Source organism: Herpailurus yagouaroundi, unplaced genomic scaffold, assembly GCF_014898765.1.
Source record: "Herpailurus yagouaroundi ecotype Mexico unplaced genomic scaffold, PumYag 188, whole genome shotgun sequence".
Lineage (NCBI taxonomy): Eukaryota > Metazoa > Chordata > Mammalia > Carnivora > Felidae > Herpailurus > Herpailurus yagouaroundi.
The window spans coordinates 11,957,539-11,981,323 of NW_024412419.1; the positions used below are offsets into that span (position 1 = coordinate 11,957,539).

The 23,785-nt window shown below is 41.0% G+C and overlaps 1 protein-coding gene across 3 annotated transcripts in view; it reads right to left on the reverse strand.

Moving 5' to 3' along the window:
- NBAS (NBAS subunit of NRZ tethering complex) overlaps positions 1-23,785 on the reverse strand; it is a 366,039-nt gene that overhangs the window by 332,963 nt on the left and 9,291 nt on the right. For 2 of the 3 annotated variants that reach the window (XM_040496112.1, XM_040496111.1), the window contains exons 1-5: positions 8,561-8,739; positions 6,209-6,263; positions 3,977-4,013; positions 1,164-1,241; positions 762-809 (exon numbers count right to left, since the gene is read on the reverse strand). In XM_040496112.1, coding sequence (XP_040352046.1) covers positions 762-809; positions 1,164-1,241; positions 3,977-4,013; positions 6,209-6,263; positions 8,561-8,677 — 335 coding nt within the window. In that variant the 5' untranslated portion in view covers positions 8,678-8,739. Of the gene's footprint in view, positions 1-761; positions 810-1,163; positions 1,242-3,976; positions 4,014-6,208; positions 6,264-8,560; positions 8,740-23,785 lie in introns of those variants that run through there. The other variant, XM_040496113.1, reaches the window with a different exon arrangement.

Consider the following 23,785-nt stretch of genomic DNA (forward strand, 5'->3'; position numbering starts at 1 on the left):
TTAAAAAAAAAAAGTACATGAAAAGCTCAACTTAGAGAAGACTTTCAAATGTGTATATAATACCGACGAATGTCTCAAAAGGACAGAGAATATCACTGGTCTCAAGTAAAACGTACTCTTCGTCTTGCAGACTCACATTCCACGTACAGCTTTAGGCCAACAGAGCAAGGCGGCCCCTACTTTTTCAATACCTTCTTGAGCATCTGTTTTAGTGGACTTAGCAGTGACCAGTCAACCAAGAGTGACTCCCAGAGTTCTGAAGATGTGCCTGGTCTACTGAAAAAGTAAAACTGCCCAAGGGAGAAGAGAGGGATCTGGGGAAGGAGACCATGTGACTCTAACAAAGCATCCTTTGTCCTGTAATTGGCAGAAGTTGCTGTTTGACACCAACCCACAAAATTATGGGAGTTAAGAACAAAAGCCCTTTAAATAAGCCCTTCAAAAAACTTAGTTCCCGGGGCGCCTGGGTGGCGCAGTCGGTTAAGCGTCCGACTTCAGCCAGGTCACGATCTCGCGGTCCGTGAGTTCGAGCCCCGCGTCAGGCTCTGGGCTGATGGCTCAGAGCCTGGAGCCTGTTTCCGATTCTGTGTCTCCCTCTCTCTCTGCCCCTCCCCCGTTCATGCTCTGTCTCTCTCTGTCCCAAAAATAAACGTTGAAAAAAAAAAATTAAAAAAAAAAAAACAAAAAAAAACTTAGTTCCCATAAATGAAGGAAAATTTTCTCAAGGGAAAATTCTGAATAGGAGTAATATTAACAATTACCTGATCTCCACACACTGATCTTGAACGGCAGCCAAAATTTTTCCATTGCTTTCATAGAGAGGGGAAAAAAAAAAAATTATGTGAATATTTGTAGCCGTCTTCAAAGATGAAATTATTCTAAGAAGTTAAAAATTATTTTTTTATCTTTTTCACACCTTCAATTATCCAACTTTTGACCTCAAAATTAAACGAGCATAAAAGGTACCAAAGTGTGCACAAAGTGATTCAATACAGTGGAATTCATTGAAGAGACACAAATAATATGTAACAAATAATATGTAAAAGGAATTTATATACAATAAAAAACAAACAAGAATGCAAGACAAAAGGACCCCAATATCCATAACGAAACTGAAGTGCTAACCCCACTAAAGAAAACTGTATCAATTTTTAATACCTTACCTTGCAAGTACCAAATGCCAATGTATCTGTTTATTAACCAAGCGAACCAGTCCATCAGGGAGCAAAAAAGGCACAGGGCTGAAACAACACATTAACCAACTTAAAATCTAATCAGAAAAAATACATATAAGTAGATAAATGTTATAAAAAGCATACAGATCTATATAACAAGAGAGGATTTTTTTTTCCACTAAAATATAAAATTCGAATATGGGCAAACCTAAAACCCAAAGTTACTAATTGCTTATCTGAAACTTCTGACCAGGTACATAACTCTTTTTCCAGAAAAACATGGTGGTATATTCAAAAGTATAAATGTTACAAGCTTTCTAAGGAAAGGTTATGGATGATGCCAGTAACATAGCAGAGGTGAGCTTGTAAGAAACCTTTCCTTCTATGCTTGCCTAGAAATTCTGACTCAACGGTACCAAATTTCTTAAGAAAGAAAGAGAAATCTCCAAGCACTAGAAATGAAAAGGGAACTTAAAGTTAGAATTGGCTACAGGTATGAAATCAGGAGGGAACACCTGGGACAGAAAATGAGCTGCGGGGCACAGGGAGAACAGGAGTTGGAAGGGAGACTCCTGCGAAGGCCAGCACCCATCAGAGACTGCACGTAGACGGAAGAGCCAGAGCCTCCCAGGACCCCGGGGGAGGGAGGGAGGGTGTTCTAGAAGCTCATCTGAGTCTAGAATTTGGTCTGTGGGGGCATGGGAATGAACTCCCCTGTGAAAAAACAAAACCCCAAGCCTTTACTACATGCAAGATCAGACCGCGATGTCAAATTCACTCAAGTGGTGCAAGAGTAGCTAAACGGAAGCTCACACTAACATCATTCACAAAAGACAGGAGGGAAGGATCCACCGCGGGTGCGTGAGCAGATACAACAAAGCAAGAGTGACACAGGAGGAAATCAAGACAATAGGGGGAAAAGAATAAAGAAAACAAGCTAGTGAAAGAAAAAAAAAAAAGAACAAAACAAAAATTGTGTAAAATAGAAAACAAAAAAAGTAGCCTAAAAAGATCTGTAATTAAAATATATCGGTGGGCGCCTGGGTGGCTCAGTCTTTAAGCATCTGACTTCTGCTCAGGTCATGATCTCATGGTTTGTGAGTTCAAATCCCACATGGGATGAGCTCAAGCCGCTTTTCTCTCTCGCTCTCCTCATTCTCTCTCTCTCTGCCCCTCACTCACTTGCGCCTTCTCTCAAAAAAAAAATTTTAAAAAACAAAATAAAATGACAATACTTGTTTTAGATAAATAAATAAAATATGTCAGTAATGGGGCTCCTGGTGGCTTAGAACCCACTTGGGATCCTCTCTCTACCTCTCTGTCCCTCCCCCACTCGCATACACTCTCTCATTCTCTCTCAAAATAAACAAACTTTAAAACCAGTTAAAAATATATATATATATACATATATATCAGTACTATATGTTCAGTGTACTTGCATTCATTTCTAAAACACAAAATATTTAATACCATGGTAGTTACACAAATACCATAACAAAGATAGGAAACACGCATGTGAGTGATAGCATCAACAGATGGAAGAGAAGAATATCCATCCTCTCCAAGGGAAGTGGGGGGGGGGGGCACCTCAAGTTGTAACATTTTGCACAAAGAGAGAGAAGGCTATCTGGAGCAAACAACTGCCTAAATCACATGGAGGCATATGTGCCTACACAAGTAGATAATATAATAAACCTGTTATAACTTACAGTATCTATAATTCTGTTTGTAATATTTCATACTTAAAAGAGAAAAAAAAAACTTTAAAAGAAAAAGCCACTTGAAACAAATATTGGCCCCAAAACCTTTAGTTTTAATTACCATAAACTGAAAGAGCAAAAACTGAACTTTTTTCAGTTAACTTCACGTTACTTATGAAAGTAACAAAACATACCCTCCAGAAGATTAGACAATCACTTCAAGGTGCACTGGCCTATACTGGATATTTTCTGCCCACACTTCCCAAAGATGTTCAGGACTAGCAAGCTAGATCACCCAGTGAGCTCAGGAAAAAATAGCCTACTTCTAAACTCCTCTCCCATCCTTGCCCCTCCCTCCACTCTCATCTCTTTACCCTATCATACTCCACAGCCCCTAAAAAACAAGATTAAATTTACACACACACACACACACACACACACACACACACACACACACACACACAAAGCATAAAAACATCAGAGCTAATCCTAGAGAAGAGCTAAAGGTCTCTATTATCTCTGGAGCGTTTAAGATTAAATGTCCTTAAGGAAAAAAAAAATCTGTGTTAAATAAATCTATAAAACAATCCCTATATACCTATCTAAGAGCAGACCTGTATCATTTGTCAGAATGATCATTTGTTTCTTTTAAGGCTGAAAATTTGCACCATTCCTAAAACATCCTTAATACTAAAAACAACTAAAAAGTCCCCAAGAACAGAAACATAAAGGGCCCCCTGCCCCCCCATGCACAGCAACTAATACTGATCACAAGAGTTGTTGATCCAGTAAAAAACAAAATTGTTCTTAAAAAGATCCCCAAGCTACAGACACATCATGTGGGCATTCAAGATAAGGCTGAGAATACTCAGAGAAAGCAGAAGTCATCCTGAGATAGTCTTAATAAGGACTAAGGAACAAAAATTACCCTAAGTCAACTGAGCTACCTTGTCACTATATCAAATGTTTGAGAAGGTCTATTTTATTCATCGGAATGTCAGCATCTGTATCACAATTTGGGATTCAATTCTGAAAACTCAAATCATAAATAAGATAATATTTGTATTTGACATTCATACTATTCTCTGAAGCGACACTCACCTGTACCAGATGTATTGGCGTAAAAATAATAAACGATCTGTAATAAAAATAGCAAAACCAAATATGAATCAGCTATTCTTTAGGAATCACTTTCAAATAGCTTCATCAACAATACACCTAAAATATACTGCTGAGTCATTACAAAATATGTAGAACAAAATTCTTAAAATAAGGGAATATAATCTAATATGCACTGTAACTCTTATAAGATCATGTACTTTTTTATATTAAGGCCCAAGTTTTTGTTACTCAAAACTTTGAAGGATTTTCTAACAGTATAAAAAAGTAAAGGTGGTTTGAGATGTAAATTTCACTGAACAGGCTTTAATAAAACCATACAGTAGAAGTCACAGTAACCACCCTTTAAAACCAAAATATTTGTACAAAAATTAAGATACTATTATATTTTGTAGCAAAGATTTTAAAAAATAATACCTAAAATGCAGAAGTCAAGCAGACACAAATCTCTAACACACTGAAAATTAAGGGACACCTCACTTAAGTCGAGTCAGGAGGCCAGAAGGGAGAGCAGTACCACTTGACATTAACTACAAGAAGCAGCATCAGACAGACCTCAACAGAAGAGTCATCAACAAGAAAATATCCTGTTACAGGCCCCAACAAGGAAGAGATGTACTGTCACATCGCCAATAAGAAATCGACTACCTCTGCAATTCGGGCAATGAGAAACCATCATCACCCAGAACTCTTTTCTCCAATGGCTTTTTAGTTCAAAACAACTCCTCACAACTACTTCCTCCTCCAGAAAATAACGTTCCCCTCCTCTGTTGAACTTGGCTGTAGTTTTGCTGTAACTTGCATGTCCTGAATTGCAATTCTGTTATTCCTGAATAAACCCATTTTTACTGGTAAAATAACTGACAGTTTTATTTTTAAGGTTAACTATCCTATTGACAAATAATGTTTTATATGATCCTATCAAAATGTGTATGTGTGGCAGCACCTGAGTCGCTCAATCAGTTGAGCATCCGACTCTGGATTTCGGCTCAGGTCATGATCTCCCAGTTTGTGAGATCGAGCCCCACATCAGGCTCTGTGCAGACGCTATGGAATCTGTTTGGGCTTCCCTCTTTCTCTCTCTGTCTCTCTGTCTCTCTCTCTCTCTCTGTCTCTCCACTGCTTACACACACCCCCTTTCTCAAAATAAATAAGCATTAAAAAAATTGAAAAAAATAAAACGTGTATGTGTGTGTGAACATGTAGATGTGTATCAATGAAAAAGATCTGAAGGGCAACAGGTTTTCTCTGGGTGGTAAAATGAGAAATTGTTCATTCAAGTTTGTGGTTTTCCATATTCTCTAAATTTCTCTAAATGAATTTTATCACCTGGGTACATTTTCTAAATTTTCAAAATTTCAAAACATTAGTCACAATGAAAACTGAATATGCTAGCACTTGTATCAGAAAATAATCTTTATCAGGAGATAAAATAGTTAATTTCAAGTACTCGACTCCTTTGAAACTGAATCTTCTCTGTGTAAGTAGCTCAAATTCACCAGCGTTATGAGGATGAGCTTTGGAGGCAGAAAGACATGCAGTCAAATTCCAAACGAATAATCCTGGGCAAGTGTCCTCATCTAAAAACATGAAGTCATAACAGTACCTACCTTGCTGGTCTGGTAAAGGACTGTATCAATAAATGTACATAAAGTCCCCATAGCACCAGCTTAGCAACAAGTGCTGAAGACTTGCTCTGATACCGTGAGCTCGTATGTATATGTAAACTCTGTCAGCGGTTACATGAATGCTCTGGTTGATAAAATATTTAATCTGAAGAACTCTGGCCAGATGTAGCAGAAATATCGTGTAAACCACTTAAAACAGCTGGTCATTGTCTTTTCACTTTCAATGTCTAGACTCTCTGGGACCCATACTGGATTTGATTTTCTTCATTTCTTCTAGAATACATTCATAATGGTTAAAGTTAAGCCATATTTTAGCTCTCAACTGCATTAAAAATGTGTGTATGCACACATATATCGGCATATACACCTATATACCCATATATCATACATAATTAATATGCATACATATAAAAAATTAAATTCAGGTAACATGTATGCTATTCACTTTTATCAGGCTTTCCGTTATAAGTCTAAAGAACATTTTTAAAACTCCTAAAGTTTCAAAAACAATAAAGTTACAAATGAAATGGGAAAAAAATTATCTGCTCTTATCATTATATAGAGAAAAATAAGTAAGCTCCATTACCTCTAATTGCTTTGGTGATGATAAAGGATGCACCATGTTTTCGGTTGCCTCTAGACTGCAATTGGAAAGAAAGATGTATTAATTTGAGAATTTTCTTGTGATACCTACACAACATGTAAAATTATATTCTTTTGCTAATGCTCAGTACAGGGCACAGCTACCAGTATTTAAAAACTACTATTCAGAGACAAAAGAAGGAAAAGCAGGACTGAAAACAGTGGGAGCAAAACTGAGCACAGTGGAGTTATAGGCATTTGTCAGCACAAACTTTGCTAGGGAATACAAAGATTCAAGATGGAAAGTCAAATACCAAACATCACGTAATTAATTTTTCTTTAACATGTATACATTTTTGAAAGACAGAGACAGAGCATGAGTGGGGGAAGGGCAGAGAGCGAGGGAAACACAGAATCTGAAGCAGGCTCCAGGCTCTGAATGGTCAGCACAGAGCCCGATGAAGGGCTCAAACTCAGACTGCAAGATCATGACCTGAGCTGAAGTCGGACCTTTAACCAACTGAGCCACCCAAGTGCCCCTCAAACACCAAACAGCAAAACACCAGCCCAAGACCATACTAGTTGCCAGTCCAGCACAGGCTATTTGGGTGGGTTACAGTGGCCTAAAATAAGATGTGCTTGGAAAAGTGGTCATACGGATTAATAAACTCGTGTCTTGGAGACAAGCTTATTATTTGTTATAGGCCCACAGAGGAAATCCCACTAACACACTGATATACAATTGCTGTATTAAATAGTTCCTTAAGTACAGACTAAACCGAGTAGGGTGAACAATAGCAGAAGCAACAAATAATGAATAAAACGCACTCATGTACTGTTAAGGAAGGAGCAGTAAGTGCAGACAGATAGGTCTGAAAAGCACAGAAAAATGATTCCATTCCACAAACATGAACTGATTATCCGCTTTGCAGTTAAGACACAATTTGGTCCCAGGGAGGGTTATAAAGATGAATCAGATGCAATTGCCCTTCCAAGAGCTTGAAGTTAGACAGCTGAAATCAATAGAACCAAAAAAAAAAAAAAGTGCTCCGAGGTTTCAATGTAAACTGATACTCTGCTTCTTTTTTTAATCAATTTAAAATGTTAAGCATTCTGAAACATTCCTGTAATTAACCAGTGGGTGCTACGCAGTGAAAACCAGTATTTGTTCAACCAATAGCAGCAGCAACAACATCCTAGCTGCACGACCTACAATATTCACTTTGTTCAAGACAAACATAAAGTAAATACTGTACTCGAAAAACAGTAGTATGTATGCAGATCTCTGCCAGCCTAAAAAATACATTATTCAAGACAAGCAGAAACTGCAAGGGGGAAGGAGGTTAAAGAAAAACTACAAACTTTATGGGAAAATGAGTAGTTTCTCCAGTAAAGAAACACCCAGGAAAGATGTGAAAAAAGAATCCATATGGTGGGACTGCCTGATTTTAATAAAAGTCCTTTTGGCCCTTGCTGCATCCTCTGAGTCGAAAACAATGACTGGCACAAGTTAGGCACTCAAAAAACGTGTTGAATAAATGTGGGTTCCTGGCCCCTACTATTCACCTTGCGCTGAGAGGCCCCTCTCTACGGAATGACTGCAGACCCTAAGGTCCAGCGCAGGTTACCAACCTCTAGAACCCCTTCTTTAGCAGGAAACCTAACTGCGGATCAGCACCCCCTCACCTTTCCCTCTGGCAGCATTCTGTTCACACCATCAGCACAGCGCAATTACGCTAAGTGATGAAAAATGTTTACTGGACTGGCTCCAGTCTAGACTGCAGGCACCACAAAAGTTATTCACCTTCCTGTGCCCAGCGCCCGACACGGTATTTGGGACACGGACGGACATACAAGCACACTAAATGCTTCTTTACTGAAGTACACAAGAATGGGCGCAATTCAGCCCCAAGGAGTAAAGGTTTCAGTGGCGGCCCTCCAGCTGCTGAGATGACTGTAGGGTCCTGGAAAGTTCTCCCGCTGCAGATGAGGCTCAGCCCTGGTCAGCTCTTGCCTCGCCTTCCTGAAAGGACCACCCACAGTCCAGACAGCAGAAGGACCCTGGAGTCCCAACGCTGTGCCTCCCCCTCCAAATACAATGAAACTGAGACCCAGAGCCCGAGGTTCTATCCCGACAACAGAACTGGGAGCCCAGGAGGGATCTCAGGTACCCCTGCTTTAGCGGAACCAGACCCCAGCTAGCCCGCGGTGCCGTTGCCAAGGCGACGGTACAAGCGGCGGAACCTTGCTCCCCCTCCCACCCAGCTCCACTCCCCTACGTGGCTCTAGTTTACGTGGCTCTGCCCGGACAGCGTCCGCGCCATGCTGGCCGCAGCTCTGGAGGGGCCTGGTTCACCTGCACTTCTGTCTCCGAGGGCCACTCGGTGTTGACCAACAAGTCATAGAGAATCGTCTCCTCCTCAGCCTCCGCGGCGCCTGGATTCACCGCCGGCGCTGACTCGGAGGCCGCCATGTTCGCGGGGCAACTGAGCCACCGGGACAGGGCCACTACGGCATCCCGCCAAGGACAAGCTTCCTGCACCGCGGCTGCTTAAGACTCCCTGGGAGGGGTGGAGTTAGTTGGGCGTGGAGCTGGGCGTGGAAAGGAAGTGCTAGATTAACCCTTTAATGAATAGGAAGGACGGTGACTTTGGCTTGTCTGGAGTACGATTTAGGTCCTGGCCCCGGTGCACTGCTTGTTTATTAATCTGCGTCAGATGCGCCAAGTCTGAGCCCCTCGTATCCAGCCAGCTTCTATAAAACAAAAATGGTGAAAGTATCTCCCTAAGATGCTAACATCCATTCGTGTATTTGTTGGCGAATGCATAGAAAGAGTGCAAACTGTTTTTTTTTTTAATAAACACCAAAAATGATGCAACTCGGTAGATACTAAGCCAATGATTGCTGTCAGACGAATAATGCTATAGGAGCTCAGAAAAGGCAACAAAGTTCAGAGAGTCTGGAGCGGCTTCCCGGAGGAAGTGGAGCTTGTCCTGGGTCTTTAATATTAGGCAGAATTAAGAAGGTTTGGGGAGAGCGTCTCAAGCAAGCGGAAATGGGATGGGCAAAGACAGGCAGAAAAACATACAGTTGAAAGAGCACAGGCAGCTGAATAGAGCCCAAGTGAGAAAAGGGCATGGAGGCAAGAAACTGGCAATAATACATTGAGAACCTACTTGGAGGGAGCTAAAATGCCAGCCTCATTTGTTCATTTATTCATTTAACAAGTGCCTCTATGTGGAAAGCCCTGTACTTGAAAGCAGAGCTTATTGTAAACCTAATGAATGTACAGTGTGCAAGGAATTAGCCTGTCTCACATTCAAAAGAAACACAAATACTGAACATTTCCTGCAGGAATTAAATTGCACAATATCCATCAAGATGCGTTAGGCAATAATGCAATTAAAAGCCTCAGCTGGGAATCCTAGGCCTCCCATTTATTTCCAAGTTAAATGACCTTAAAGCCTGCCCTATTTCACCTACCAGCTCCCCTTGCCTCTCATCTCCTCTCCTGCTCCTCCCCCCTCCTCCCACCACCTTCAGCCACAGGGGCCTCTCTCCTTCTGAACACACCAGGCACATTTCCCCTGCAGGGACTTTATGTGGGCTGTCCCCTCTATTTAGAAGGTTTTCTCCCAGGTATTTGTCTGTGTCTCTCCCTTATTTCTAAGTTTTTGCTCATATGTCACCTTATCTCTGAAGCCTATTCTGATTGCTTGTTTTTAAATTTGCAACCACCTGCTCTGAACTGTAGATCTCCCATAACCTTCTCTGCTTTTTTCCGTAACACTTATCACCCAAAACGCTATATACTGTGTTTTATTGTATTTGTTTATTGTCTGTCCCCATTCACTAAAATGTAGGCTCCGCCATAACAGAGTGCACTACTATATGCATACAGATGTTAAAATGGAAAAAACTCAGCTTTTCACTTGTGTAGGGAAAATCCAGTTCTTCCCTACTACGTGTGTCTTCCCTGCGAGCCTCCTACTCACACACAACACTTCTGGTTACTAAATGTGCAGAGGTTTTTCCCCACACCATCAAGCAATTCTCAGACCAGCAAAGTCTCCAGGAATTCAACACTATCAAACCAGAGATAGAATCAGATTCCACGGGTTAAGGTCTCAATCTCACAAGACTTACCCCTGTCCAACACACACACACACACACACACACACACACACACACACTCCCAAACATACACTTCAGATGCCAGTTGCAAGCCCAAGGTATCACCTGTGCTTCTGTGTAAGTACTGCATGCTAACCAATTATGCCATTGGAGCACCTTATCACTTGTGCTTCTGACCAACCAGCTATAGATCAGAAATTCCAAAGACACCTCCCCCACCTCAGGTCCAATTAATTTGCTAGAGCAAATCACAGAACTCAGGAAAACACCTCGGTTTACCAGATTGTTAAAGCATGTGATAAAGGATACAGATGAACAGCCAGATGAAGAGACACATAGGGTGAGATCTCAGAGGGTTCTGAGTGCAGGAGCTTCTGTTCCCTGGAGTTGGGGTACATCACCGCCCCCCCCCCTCAGTGTGGTTGTATTCATCAGCCTGGAAACTCTCCAATCCCCTGACTACTGAGATTTTTATAGAGGTTTCCTCATGAGGCATGATCAATTATTAATTCAATTCAATTTCCGGCTCCTCTCCTCTCTCTGAAGAATGGAGGATGGGGCCGAAAATTCCAAGTTTCTAATCATAGCTTGGTCTTTCTCGTGACCAGCTGCCATTGAGGAGTCATCCAGGGGCCCACTCAGACTTACTTTTGTTAGAACAAAAGACACTCCTCGTGCTCTTATCACTTAGGAATTTACAAAGTTTTAGGAGCCCTGGATTAGGGACAGAGTCAAAGACAAATATTAGAACAAGAGATACTCCTAGTATTATCATTTAAGAAATTATAAGGATGTTAGGAGCTCTGTGCTAGGAACCAGGGGCAGAGATCAATACATGTATTTTCTATCATCTCACACACACTATATACATCCCTGCCACATCCCCCAGAATATATTAACAGCACCTGGCACAGAGCGCAAGACAAAATACATATTACTTGTTGAATAAATGAAAAACTTCCCCCCAAACCTTTTTTTATATGTTGTTTCCCCCTAAGTACTTTTCTTCAGAGCAGCAGACACCAGACATGTGCATGCAGATGTTGTATGCAATAGAATACAAAGGGGTAGGAGCTCCATTTATTCAGAACACACAGTGAGGGTGGTCCCTGAACTTGCGCGGCCTCAGTCCTGCCCTCTCCCAAGTCTGGGCACCAGGGCTATCCACTCCTCCCTATCTAATCCGAGTATTTTGTTTTTATTTTATTTTATTTTCAACGTTTTTTTATTTTATTTTTGGGACAGAGAGAGACAGAGCATGAGCGGGGGAGGGGCAGAGAGAGAGGGAGACACAGAATCGGAAACAGGCTCCAGGCTCCGGGCCATCAGCCCAGAGCCCGACGCAGGGCTCGAACCCACAGACCGCGAGATCGTGACCTGGCTGAAGTCGGAAGCTTAACCGACTGCGCCACCCAGGCGCCCCTCTAATCCGAGTATTTTGGGCAGAGAATGAGATTGCTTTCTGTTTCATCCATGCCCTTCATGACCTCCACCTGATCAAGCACACAAGCATCCAGGGGGCTCCTGGCCAAGCTGACACAAGTGCTTCCTTCTCAGCTGGTGTGTGAAGAGAACAAGTGCAAACATATCACCAAGAAAATGTGTTTCTTTTGGCATCATCGCACTGTATTAATTGCATTATCCATCGTCACCCCGACCCCACTTGCCCGAGCTTATACAACAGAACAGGAAACATAAGGCCATGCCTAAGTGATCCATGCAAGCCTCTATTCTGAAGAAACAAAGAGCATGGGCTGAAACTACATTATTTGACTGTACATTTAACTCGGAGCAATTTCCAGAGGGGAAATTCCACTCCCAGAGATGCTCTGAGCAGATAGGTAGGCAGGTTACGAAGCCCTCTTCATCACTAGTTAATATCTGGAAAAGCCCAGGAAAGAGAAAGTGAGGTGACCACTAAAAGGAAAGAAAATGGAAAGAATATGTTCTGTATGTCCTGAGAAGAGCTCCAAGTGTAGAGCATCAGACACTGGGGTGGACAAGAAAGGCAGAGAAGTGATCAAAGTTCAAATCAAAGTTCAGCTGAGTCTAAGGATCAGGATGACTTAAGACAGATGGGGGGCTCGAGCCGAAGTGCTAATTGATTTTCAGTAACTGTCTGGTTAATTGTCCAAACTGAGACACTTTGAGAATGAAAAGATATGATTTTAATAATTCTATTAGGAAAATAGGAATGAAACAGGACTATCCTGGGCAAACTAAGATGATGGGCACACTAATTTAGAGCAAGAGAGTTGAGATAGAGTGAAGAGGGTGTGTGTATTTCATAAGTACAGCAAGACTCTTTTCCTGATTCTCTTAGTGTGACTGATGTAGTGACAGCGACCATTCTTTTTTTTTTTTTTTTTTTAATTTTACTTAACATATGGTATGGTATTGGTTTCAGGAGTAGAATTCAGTGGTTCATTATTTACATACAACACCCAGTGCTCATCATAACAAGTGCCCTTCTTAATCCCCGTCACCCATCTAGCCCATCCCTCTCCCTCCTCCATCAAACCTCATTTTGTTCTCCACCTTTAAGACTCTCTTGTTAGTTTCCCTTCCTCCTCTTACCCCCCTTCCCCTATGTTTTGTTTCTTAAATTCCACATATGAGTGAAATCATGTGGTATTTGTCTTTCTCTGATTGACTCTTCATTTAGCATATAATACATTCTAGCTCCACCCACATTGTTGCAAATAGCAAGATTTCATTCTTTTTGATCGCCGAGTAATATAATATTCCATTGTGTGTGTGTGTGTATCACCTCCTCTTTATCCATTCATCAGTCAATGGACATTTAGTCTCTCTCCATAGTTTGGCTATTATTGATAATGCTGCTATATACTGCTATATACATTAGGGTGCATGTACCCCTTTGAATCTGTATTTTTGCATTCTTGAGGTAAATACCTAATAATGCAATTTCTGGATAGTAGGGTAGTTCTATTTTTAGCTTTTTGAGGAACCACCATACTGTTCTCCAGAACGTCTGCTCAGCTTTTAGCTTTTGGATAATTGTTTCAATTGCTCTCCCTTCACTCAAGTCATGTAATTCTAGTGGGGCTGCCAATCCGCAAACTCTGCCTCTTCAATCCATATCTCAGAGAGCCCCATTCCTCTGACCTCAAGCATTGGGTAGAGAATTCTTCCCTGGGATGGATGGATGGATGGATGGATGGATGGATGGATGGAAGGAAGGAAGGATTTAAAATGGAAATGGAGGAAAAAGCACCTTTCTTTTTTGGATCACAGAGTTTGAAGGACACAAATTGGGAGTTTTAGCAGTCATCTTACCACACACAAAACCCTATCTGCATGGAAAGACAATGAAGCCAGTGAGAATGAAAAAAAACAAAACAGAGAGATAAAGACTTCATTTGATATTAACATGCCTGAAACAAGTGACATCTGTGTACTCCTGTCTTCCTAGCTAAGTGAGCCAGTGCATTCGTCTTAAGTTAATTTGAGTTGAATTTCAACACATTAAAATCACGTCTTTCAACATTTCTACCAACTGAACTTGCAGATTTATCTAATTTAGAATCTATATTTACTATATGGATATCTGCAATGCTGCTTCTGAGTTATTAATAATATATAAATGGTATTACTGCATGAATACATTGATAGTATTCATGGCTTATAAAACTCTCATCCTCATGAAAAACTGAAGCTCAGAGCAATCCTAGATCACAACAGATCCAAAATTCAAACACACTTCATCAGGTCTTGATCCTGTGCACTTTTCCCCACACCATAGCACATCACCCAGGGTATAGATGGAGCCCTTAGATGGTTGAAAGTGGAAATGCGTTGTTTTGAATGACAAGTACCAACATGTGGAATGGGAATATTGTCAACCTGTTCTGTCGCTAGGGAAAGTAAATATATTGTGTATTAGACTTTGTTTGCCAAATGCTACCATGATCATCCAACATACTTCTTAATTTAGCTGAGAGTCCAGGCCTGGTTTGAAGATGGTTTAAATCATGAATAAGTTATTCTCAAAGCACATTATGTTTTCCAAATAACTAACACAGATAGTAACTCTGTGAGCTGCTAAGTAAGATTGAAATAAAAATTGAGACAATTCCAAGATAAGCATTTTAAAGAGAAGCAATCTGATGTTTTTGTAAGCCTTTGTTGAGGGGAAGGTAAAAAACAGGAAATAATTTTTCATTCTGAGGTGCCTGGGTAGTTCAGTTGGTTAAGCATCTGACTCAGCTCACGTCTTGATCTCAGGGTCATGAGGTCAAGCTCTGCATTGGGCGCCACCCTGGATATGAAGCCTACGTCAAAAAAAAATTTTTTTTGTTTCTTCCTACCCTTACATCATATCATTACACCTCAGATGAACTAAAATATAATTCCCCTTCACTTTGCTGATAGCCATAGACATTTCTACCTTAGAATCAGACAAAAGTTATGTAACAATATCTTATGTAAAGGAATCACTTTTTCCTATTAATTTTTCCATGTTGAGCGATCATTAACTGATATTCATTTTGTAGTTTCTATCAGCTAAAAAGCCTATTATTCCAAAAGCCATTAACGATTCAGCATTTAACCCTTTATGCTTCTGCATATTAAAAATCAGAGATTAATACATCATATGAAGTTGCTTCCATTTTTAATTTGAAATTGCATAATAGAATTGAATTTAGACACTTAAATGCTAACCTGTAATAGGTGTCATATGTTTGTGCTTGACTGAATGGTAAACTAGCTCTTTATGAAGAGAACTGTAGTCGTAATAATAAAATAATATTGAGTGCAACTCAAGACATTCTATTTCCTCCAGAAAACTTGCAGAAACCCAGTTTATTCTTCTAAAACTATTCTAAGTCCGCCATAACATCTCTTGGCAGCCAAATACATCATAAAGTTCATAAATGGTATCAGGTAAGAAAAACTCTCCAGCCCTTTACTTAAAGATCCTTTACATTGGGGCGCCTGGGTGGCACAGTCGGTTAAGCGTCCGACTTCAGCCAGGTCACGATCTCGCGGTCCTTGAGTTCGAGCCCCGCGTCAGGCTCTGGGCCGATGGCTCGGAGCCTGGAGCCTGTTTCCGATTCTGTGTCTCCCTCTCTCTCTCTGCACCTCCCCCGTTCATGCTCTGTCTCTCTCTGTCCCAAAAATAAATAAACGTTGAAAAAAAAAAATTAAAAAAAAAAATTAAAAAAAAAAAAAGATCCTTTACTCCAATTTGCTACACAATTCACACAGGCCATTCCCCCCCGCCCCCATTTTCCTTGCTCACAAATCATATGGAACAACCAACTTGGGAAAAGGCCTTTCAGACCCACCTACAGTGACAAACGCAAACATAAGCAGCAAGTGTGAGAGGTGGGCAAATAAATTGGTAGAAAAAAAAAAGATACATTAAATGTATTTAATTTAGATAAATTAATTTATGTTAGTAAATAAGTCAATATTGACTTACTAGTAAGACGAGCTATTTTGCTTTATTTGGTTTAAAAACAAAGGTAGGGGAGCCTGGGTGGTTCAGTCAATTAAAGCATCTAACTCTTGGTTTCAGCTAAGGTCATGATATCACGATTCATGGGATTGAGCCCTGTGTCAGGCTCCTTGTTGACAGCGTGGAGCCTGCTTGGGATTCTCTTTCCGTCTCTCTCTGCCCCTCCCCCACCCACACTTTCTCTCTCAAAATAAAGAAACTTTAAAAACAAAGGTGGATGATCTGTAACATACTCGGAAGCATCAAAAAATAAGATAAAGTGATGGATGGATTGAGCTAAATAAATGGAAAGATGTAATAACACAATTGTGGAAATATTAATGATAGAATCTCAGTGGTAGGAATATGAATGCTCACTGTAAAATTCTTTCAACTTTCTATGTATGAAAACTTTTGTAAAAAAAGTTGAGAAACAAGTCTGCAATTTTAGATAGCTCGACCAAGGGAAATGGGAAAAGGAAGTCCAATAAATAGTGTGGTAAAGTTCTTCCCAATTTGGGAGCAGGATTTAATACTAAATAACTTTAGATTTTGATAGAAAACATATGGTTATTATACATTTTCTTAAAAAGTTGGGCAGCTGGGTGGCTCAGTCAGGTAAGCATCAGGCTGTTGGTTTTGACTCAGGTCATGGTCTCACGGGTTCGTGGGTTGGAGCCCCACCTCGGGCTCTACACTGGCAGGGCAGACTCTGCTTGGGGTTCTCTCTCTCTGCCCCTCCCCCACTTGCACTGTCTCTCTCTCAAAATAAGTCAATGAACTTTTTAAAAAATAATTTAAAAAAAGAAAGAGAGAAGACCCATATCTTCCAAACTAGAAAATGGAATAAAGGAAATTTTGAAAACTATCAATTTGAGGCAGGGAAGAACAGAATAGTAAGAAAACATAGACCAGAATAAAGAGAAAATCCTCGCACTTGAATAAAATGGTACAATAATCATTTAGCTAATGCCACTCACACACACACACATCCATCCACATGTATGCCACGCACACACTACATACTGAGTTCCCATCTCACTTTGTCTCATGAAGAGTAATTTCAGAAGTTTGGGATATCATTTTTTCCCTGATCCATTCATTTGTTTTAATCACATATAGGAAATTTCTCGGTCATCACATCTTCAAATATTGCCTGTTCACCATTGTCATGAGAGCCATGATGGATTTTTTTTTCAATATATGAAATTTATTGTCAAGTTGCTTTCTATACAACACCCAGTGTTCATCCCAAAAGGTGCCCTCCTCAATACCCATCACCCACCCTCCCCTCCCTCCCACCCCCCATCAACCCTCAGTTTGTTCTCAGTTTTTAAGAGTCTCTTATGCTTTGGCTCTCTCCCACTCTAACCTCTTTTTTTTTTCCTTCCCCTCCCCCATGGGTTTCTGTTAAGTTTCTCAGGATCCACATAAGAGTGAAACCATATGGTATCTGTCTTTCTCTGTAGGACTTATTTCACTTAGCATCACACTCTCCAGTTCCATCCACGTTGCTCCAAAGGGCCATATTTCATTCTTTCTCATTGCCACGTAGTACTCCATTGTGTATATAAACCACAATTTCTTTATCCATTCATCAGTTGATGGACATTTAGGCTCTTTCCATAATTTGGCTATTGTTGAGAGTGCTGCTATAAACATTGGCGTACAAGTGCCCCTATGCATCAGTACTCCTGTATCCCTTGGGTAAACTCCTAGCAGTGCTATTGCTGGGTCATAGGGTAGATCTATTTTTAATTTTTTGAGGAACCTCCACACTGTTTTCCAGAGTGGCTGCACCAATTTGCATTCCCACCAACAGTGCAAGAAGGTTCCCGTTTCTCCACATCCTCTCCAGCATCTATAGTCTCCTGCTTTGTTCATTTTAGCCACTCTGACTGGTGTGGGGTGATATCTGAGTGTGGTTTTGATTTGTATTTCCCTGATGAGGAGTGACGTTGAGCATCTTTTCATGTGCCTGTTGGGCATCCGGATGTCTTCTTTAGAGAAGTGTCTTTTCATGTTTTCTGCCCATTTCTTCACTGGGTTATTTGTTTTTCGGGTGTGGAGTTTGGTGAGCTCTTTATAGATTTTGGATACTAGCCCTTTGTCCGATATGTCATTTGCAAATATCTTTTCCCATTCCGTTGGTTGCCTTTTAGTTTTGTTGGTTGTTTCCTTTGCTGTGCAGAAGCTTTTTATCTTCATAAGGTCCCAGTAATTCACTTTTGCTTTTAATTCCCTTGCCTTTGGGGATGTGTCGAGTAAGAGATTGCTACGGCTGAGGTCAGAGAGGTCTTTTCCTGCTTTCTCCTCTAGGGTTTTGATGGTTTCCTGTCTCACATTCAGGTCCTTTATCCATTTTGAGTTTATTTTTGTGAGTGGTGTGAGAAAGTGGTCTATTTTCAATCTTCTGCATGTTGCTGTCCAGTTTTCCCAGCACCATTTGTTAAAGAGACTGTCTTTTTTCCATTGGATGTTCTTTCCTGCTTTGTCAAAGATTAGTTGGCCATACGTTTGTGGGTCTAGTTCTGGGGTTTCTATTCTATTCCATTGGTCTATGTGCATGATGGACTTTTATAGCCTCTGTTTGTCACAACTTCCCTCTCCCACCTTGTATCTCATTTTTGTGTTTCTGTTCTGAATTCAGTATAATTTCTATCTCTCATCCAGTCCACTGTAGTTCACTTTCCAGGTTAATCTATGTGTAATCATCCCACCAGGTTTTTAAATTTTTTTATTTATTTTTGAGAGAGAGAGAGAGAGGGAGAGAGACAGAGCATGAGTGGGGGAGGGGCAGAGAGAGGGAGACACAGAATCCCAAGCCGTCTCCAGGCTCTGACCTGTCAGCACAGAGCCTGACGTGGGGCTCGAACTCATGAACTGGGAGATCGTGACCTGAGCTGAAGTTGGATGCTTAACCGACTGAGCCACCCAGGCACGCCCCAACCAGGTTTTTAATCTCAATTACTACTGATATCTTATTTCTGGAACTCATTGTCTTTTAAAAATCGAGTATGCTGGCCATTTTGTTAGTTTGTTACTTCTTATGTTCCAAATCCTACCTTTAGAAATACATCAAACATAATTTGTATTCTCTACCTGATATTTCTAATACTTAAAGTCTTTAAGGACCTTTTTAAAATTTCCTGTTGACTCTTGCTCATGGTGACTTGGTTCTTTATGCATTGTGTGTGCGTGCGTGCATGCGCGTGTGTGCGTGTGTGTGTGCGTGTGTGTGTGTGTGCGTGTGTGTGTGTGTGTGTGTTACTGTTTGCTCATATGCTTTGGAATCCATTCTGTGAGCATTTTCTGAAACCTGGGTTGGATGGTGCCTTCCCCTGGGAAGACTTGCCTTCATTTTTGCAAGGCGCCTGTGGGACTTGGGTCCACTTTAAATTAAGATTCTGAATTATTTCACATGTTACAAATACTGTAAGTTCAGGCCAACTGTGACCACAAGTTCTCAAAGGAAACTTTTATATCCACTCAGATTCCAGGCTGAGTGGACAAGTTTGTTTGCTTTCTGCCTCTGGGTTAGGAGATTTTATTGTAATAGTGTTGCTAATCACAGGTCATTTGGATGGATGGATACTCCATATCCCCTCCCCTCATGGGCCTGAGGCTTTGACCCCAGCTTCTCTATCCCACCACACCGCTATCATCTGCCCTGAAGTCAAAACTCATCCCTACGGCAGCTGATGACCTCACTGCTTCTTCCACAAATTCTCCTGCCTGTTGCCAAGATTCAGGGTTTCTTCCGCTTTCTGACAAAACTCACCCATTTATTTTGTTTATTTATTTTTTATTAAAACATTTTTTTAACATTTATTTTTTTTAAAATTTTTTTTCAACGTTTTTTATTTATTTTTGGGACAGAGAGAGACAGAGCATGGACGGGGGACGGGCAGAGAGAGAGGGAGACACAGAATCGGAAGCAGGCTCCAGGCTCCGAGCCATCAGCCCAGAGCCTGACGCGGGGCTCGAACTCACGGACCGCGAGATCGTGACCTGGCTGAAGTTGGACGCTTAACCGACTGCGCCACCCAGGCGCCCCTAACATTTTTTTATTTTTGAGACAGAGAGAGACAGAGCATGAATGGGGGAGGGTCAGAGAGAGAGGGAGACACAGAATCCGAAGCAGGCTCCAGGCCCTGAGCTGTCAGCACAGAGCCCAACATGGGGCTTGAACTCACAAACTGCGAGATCATGACCTGAACCAAAGTCTGATGCTCAGCCGACTGAGCCATCCAGGCACCCCATCACCCATTTATTTTAAAAGTTCTGTTTTTGCTTTTATATTTCAGCTAGCACTCTTGGTGTTTGTAAGTGTCTTTCGGGGTGTCTTGTCTGACAAATTCTCTGAAATGAAACTCTCTGAATGTTACAGAGGGACACACATGAGGGAAAGCATTCTCCCCAGCTTTGCCACAAACAGCCACGCGGCTCAGATGTGCAGACCACACAGAGGGGATCAACAGTGGCTCCAAAGGGAGCCAACTGGCAGCATCTAAAAGAGATGGTGTTGTTTGCCAACATGCATAAGACACCTCTGGGGCTCCCCAGAAGTATCTGGTAGGGAAGTTTACAAAATGGCTGGGGGTCCTACGTCACCAACTGGGGGCAAGACCAGTGAAATTACGGTGTTTCATGTTACGATGATGATTACCATTCATGTCCTCAGTCTGGGGACACCTAGGGAGTCTCAAATAACACCAATAATTCAAGAATTCAAAAGGCAACTACAAAACCAAAATACTGTAATTTTTGTGGACAGGAACAATGGCTTTTTAATCTCCATAAACCCAGCTTGAGGGTTGGCCCTGAATACATTTTTCTTGACTGCCTGAATTATTCGTGATTGTGTTTGTCACTGTTACGGATTAACCCTTTTTTGCTTAAAAGAGAGACTGCAACTTATTTTCTCCAACAAAATACTAATTTTCTCAAGGAAAAATTCTCTGGATAAATAGCCCTTTCGTGAGCTATAATTTTTTCCCCTATGGTTGTATTGAAATTACGGTCAAGTCCAGTTTATCCTTGAGTTTCCACTAATGAAAACCTACAATGGAGATATTAACCAACAGAACAAGGAGTCAATGAAGCTGACGAGAAATTAATAATGTGTTTGGTAGGGCAAAGTATGAACTGAAAATGTAGAAGCTATTACACCGGGATCAGATACTCTCTACAAAGCTAAATTAAACACCGAGGATTAAGAACCATTTGAGGTAGAATTATTAAATGTCTCTCAATTTTAATGATGTTAGCTCTTCAGTGGAATTTCACAGTCAACTGTTTCCTGGAAGTCCTTATCATTTTAGGTTTCTCTTTAAAGAAAAATGTATACCAGATGTTAAACTCTAAAGTTTTTTTTTAAGTTTAAATTGTTATATTCTGATACAGACATGAGATTAATGATTTTAAAAAGAAGCTTTCCAACCTAATTAAGTCCTAAAGGAATTAATGAAGAGAAGAACTAAAGGCATTTTAGAGGAGACACAAATCTTTACCAAATTTAGGTCACCAAGTAAGAAAATAGTATGTTAAAATCAAATGTACTGATATGCTAGAAATTGCTCTAGAATTAACATTGAATCCAAGAGATAAAACTCAATAGTTTTGTAGTGAATGCACATTTGTAGAATGTCATTTCTTCGACCCAGTGGATCTTGTACAATCTTCCAATTCCTTCCCTCCCTCTGGCATAAACTCTAGAGTCCGGAAAACCTCCTTTTGAATCACAGCTCTGTTATGGAATAGTCTTACTATTGCTTTGCACATTTCATTTAATCTATCTGTGGCCTGGTGTCCTAAAGTAGGAAGACCTAACGTAAGGCATTGTTCCCACAAAAATTTTCTCCTTCACCAAACTCTAGATGGGCTCTCTGAGTCTTCTTGACTGAGCCTCAACCTCAGTCTATTAAAATCAGTAGATTCTCAGCACAAATGATCTTGTCAACCACCTTCCCCTGCCATTAAAAGACTTAAACACTTAAAGTTGCTAACAGCTCCAGACATCCCTAAGATGGTCCTAACCCACCCCTCCCCCACCCCAACGTGCCTGTTTGAGACAGCCGGCCAACGCCCTGGGTAGATCCCAACCACTCTCTCATTCTCTAAAATGAGCTTACAATTGGGAATCCTCCCTCTGTCCCTTTGGCACGTATATGTAGCTCCTGCAACTGTTTCTCAAGGACCTGAAAGCTTCCCTTTGAAATGTAATCCTCAGCAAGGACAGGGCCTCTGCCTCCCAGTCTCTGTGCAAGATAGAATCCTAACTTCTGATAACTGGCCAGCTGACACAGATGACCTGATGTGCATCTCCACTGACCAACCTTTGCACTGCCCTGACTTTGCTCAAGCTTCCACCTCTGTCCTTCCCTATCCTCTCATTTGCCCTTTAAAATGCCCAACCACCTCTGCATAAGTCAAAGTTTGGTCTGGTTCATGCAGGACCCTCTTCTCTAAGGCAACAGTCTATTACTGATTAAAACCTGTCCTTACCACTTCAGTGCCTGTTTTTGGTTTTTTTTTTTTTTTATCTTTGACAGTTCAAGATGTGAGAAGAAATTTAGTAAAATAGAACATAAAATGAAGTAAGTAAAATAATAAAGTAGACATCTAAGAATAATGCCATGAAATCAACATGACCGAGCAGGTAAGCTCTAAAAATAACAACAGAAAAATGAATTCTAAAATAATCTTTCTACATATGCGGTCCAGGGATGCCTTCACACATCAAAACGTTTTTATTTTTAATTTTTTTAAAGACTTATTTTGTGAGAGAGAGCATGCATGGGTGCATGCAGGCAGGGAAGAGGAGCAGGGGGGTGGAAACAGAGAGAGAAAGAGAGAGAGAATATTAAGCTGGCTTCATGCTCAGCACGGAGCCTGACAAAGGGCTCAATCCCATGACCCTGGGATCATGACCTGAGCCCAAACCAAGAGCTGGATGCTCAATGGACTGAGCCACCCAGGCGCCCCCATCAAAATGTTTTTATTTATTATTATTATTATTTTAATATGAAATTTATTGTCAAATTGGCTTCCATACAACACCCAGTGCTCATCCCAACAGGTGCCCTCCTCAATATCACCCACTTTCCCCTCCCTCTCACCCCCCATCAACCCTCAGTTTATTCTCAGTTTGTAAGAGTCTCTTATGGTTCATCTCCCTCCCTCTCTAACTTCTTTTTTCCCCTTCCCCTCCCCCATGGTCTTTTGTTAAGTTTCTCAGGATCCACATAAGAGTGAAAACATATGGTATCTGTCTTTCTCTGTAGAACTTATTTCACTTAGCATAACACTCCAGTTCCATTACGTTGCTACAAAAGGCCAAATTTCATTTTCTCATTGCCACATAGTATTCCATTGTGTATATAAAGCACAATTTCTTTATCCATTCATCAGTTGATGGACATTTAGGCTCTTTCCATAATTTGGCTGTTGTTGAAAGTGCTGCGATAAACATTGGGGTACAAGTGCCCCTATGCATCAGCACTCCTGTATCCCTTGGGTAAACTCCTAGCAGTGCTATTACTGGGTCATAGGGTAAATCTATTTTTAATTTTTTGAGGAATCGCCACACTGTTTTCCAGAGCAGCTGCACCAGTTCGCATTCCCACCAACAGTGCAAGAGGGTTCCCGTTTCTCCACATCCTCACCATCATCTATAGTCTCCTGATTTGTTCATTTTGGCCACTCTGACTGGCGTGAGGTGATATCTGAGCGTGGTTTTGATTTGTATTTCCCTGATGAGGAGTGACGTTGAGCATCTTTTCATGTACCTGTTGGCCATCTGGATGTCTTCTTTAGAGAAGTGTGTATTTATGTCTTTTGCCCATTTCTTCACTGGATTACTTGTTTTTCGGGTGTGGAGTTTGGTGAGCTCTTTATAGATTTTGGATACTGGCCCTTTGTCCGATATGTCATTTGCAAATATCTTCTCCCATTCCATCGGTTGCCTTTTAGTTTTGTTGA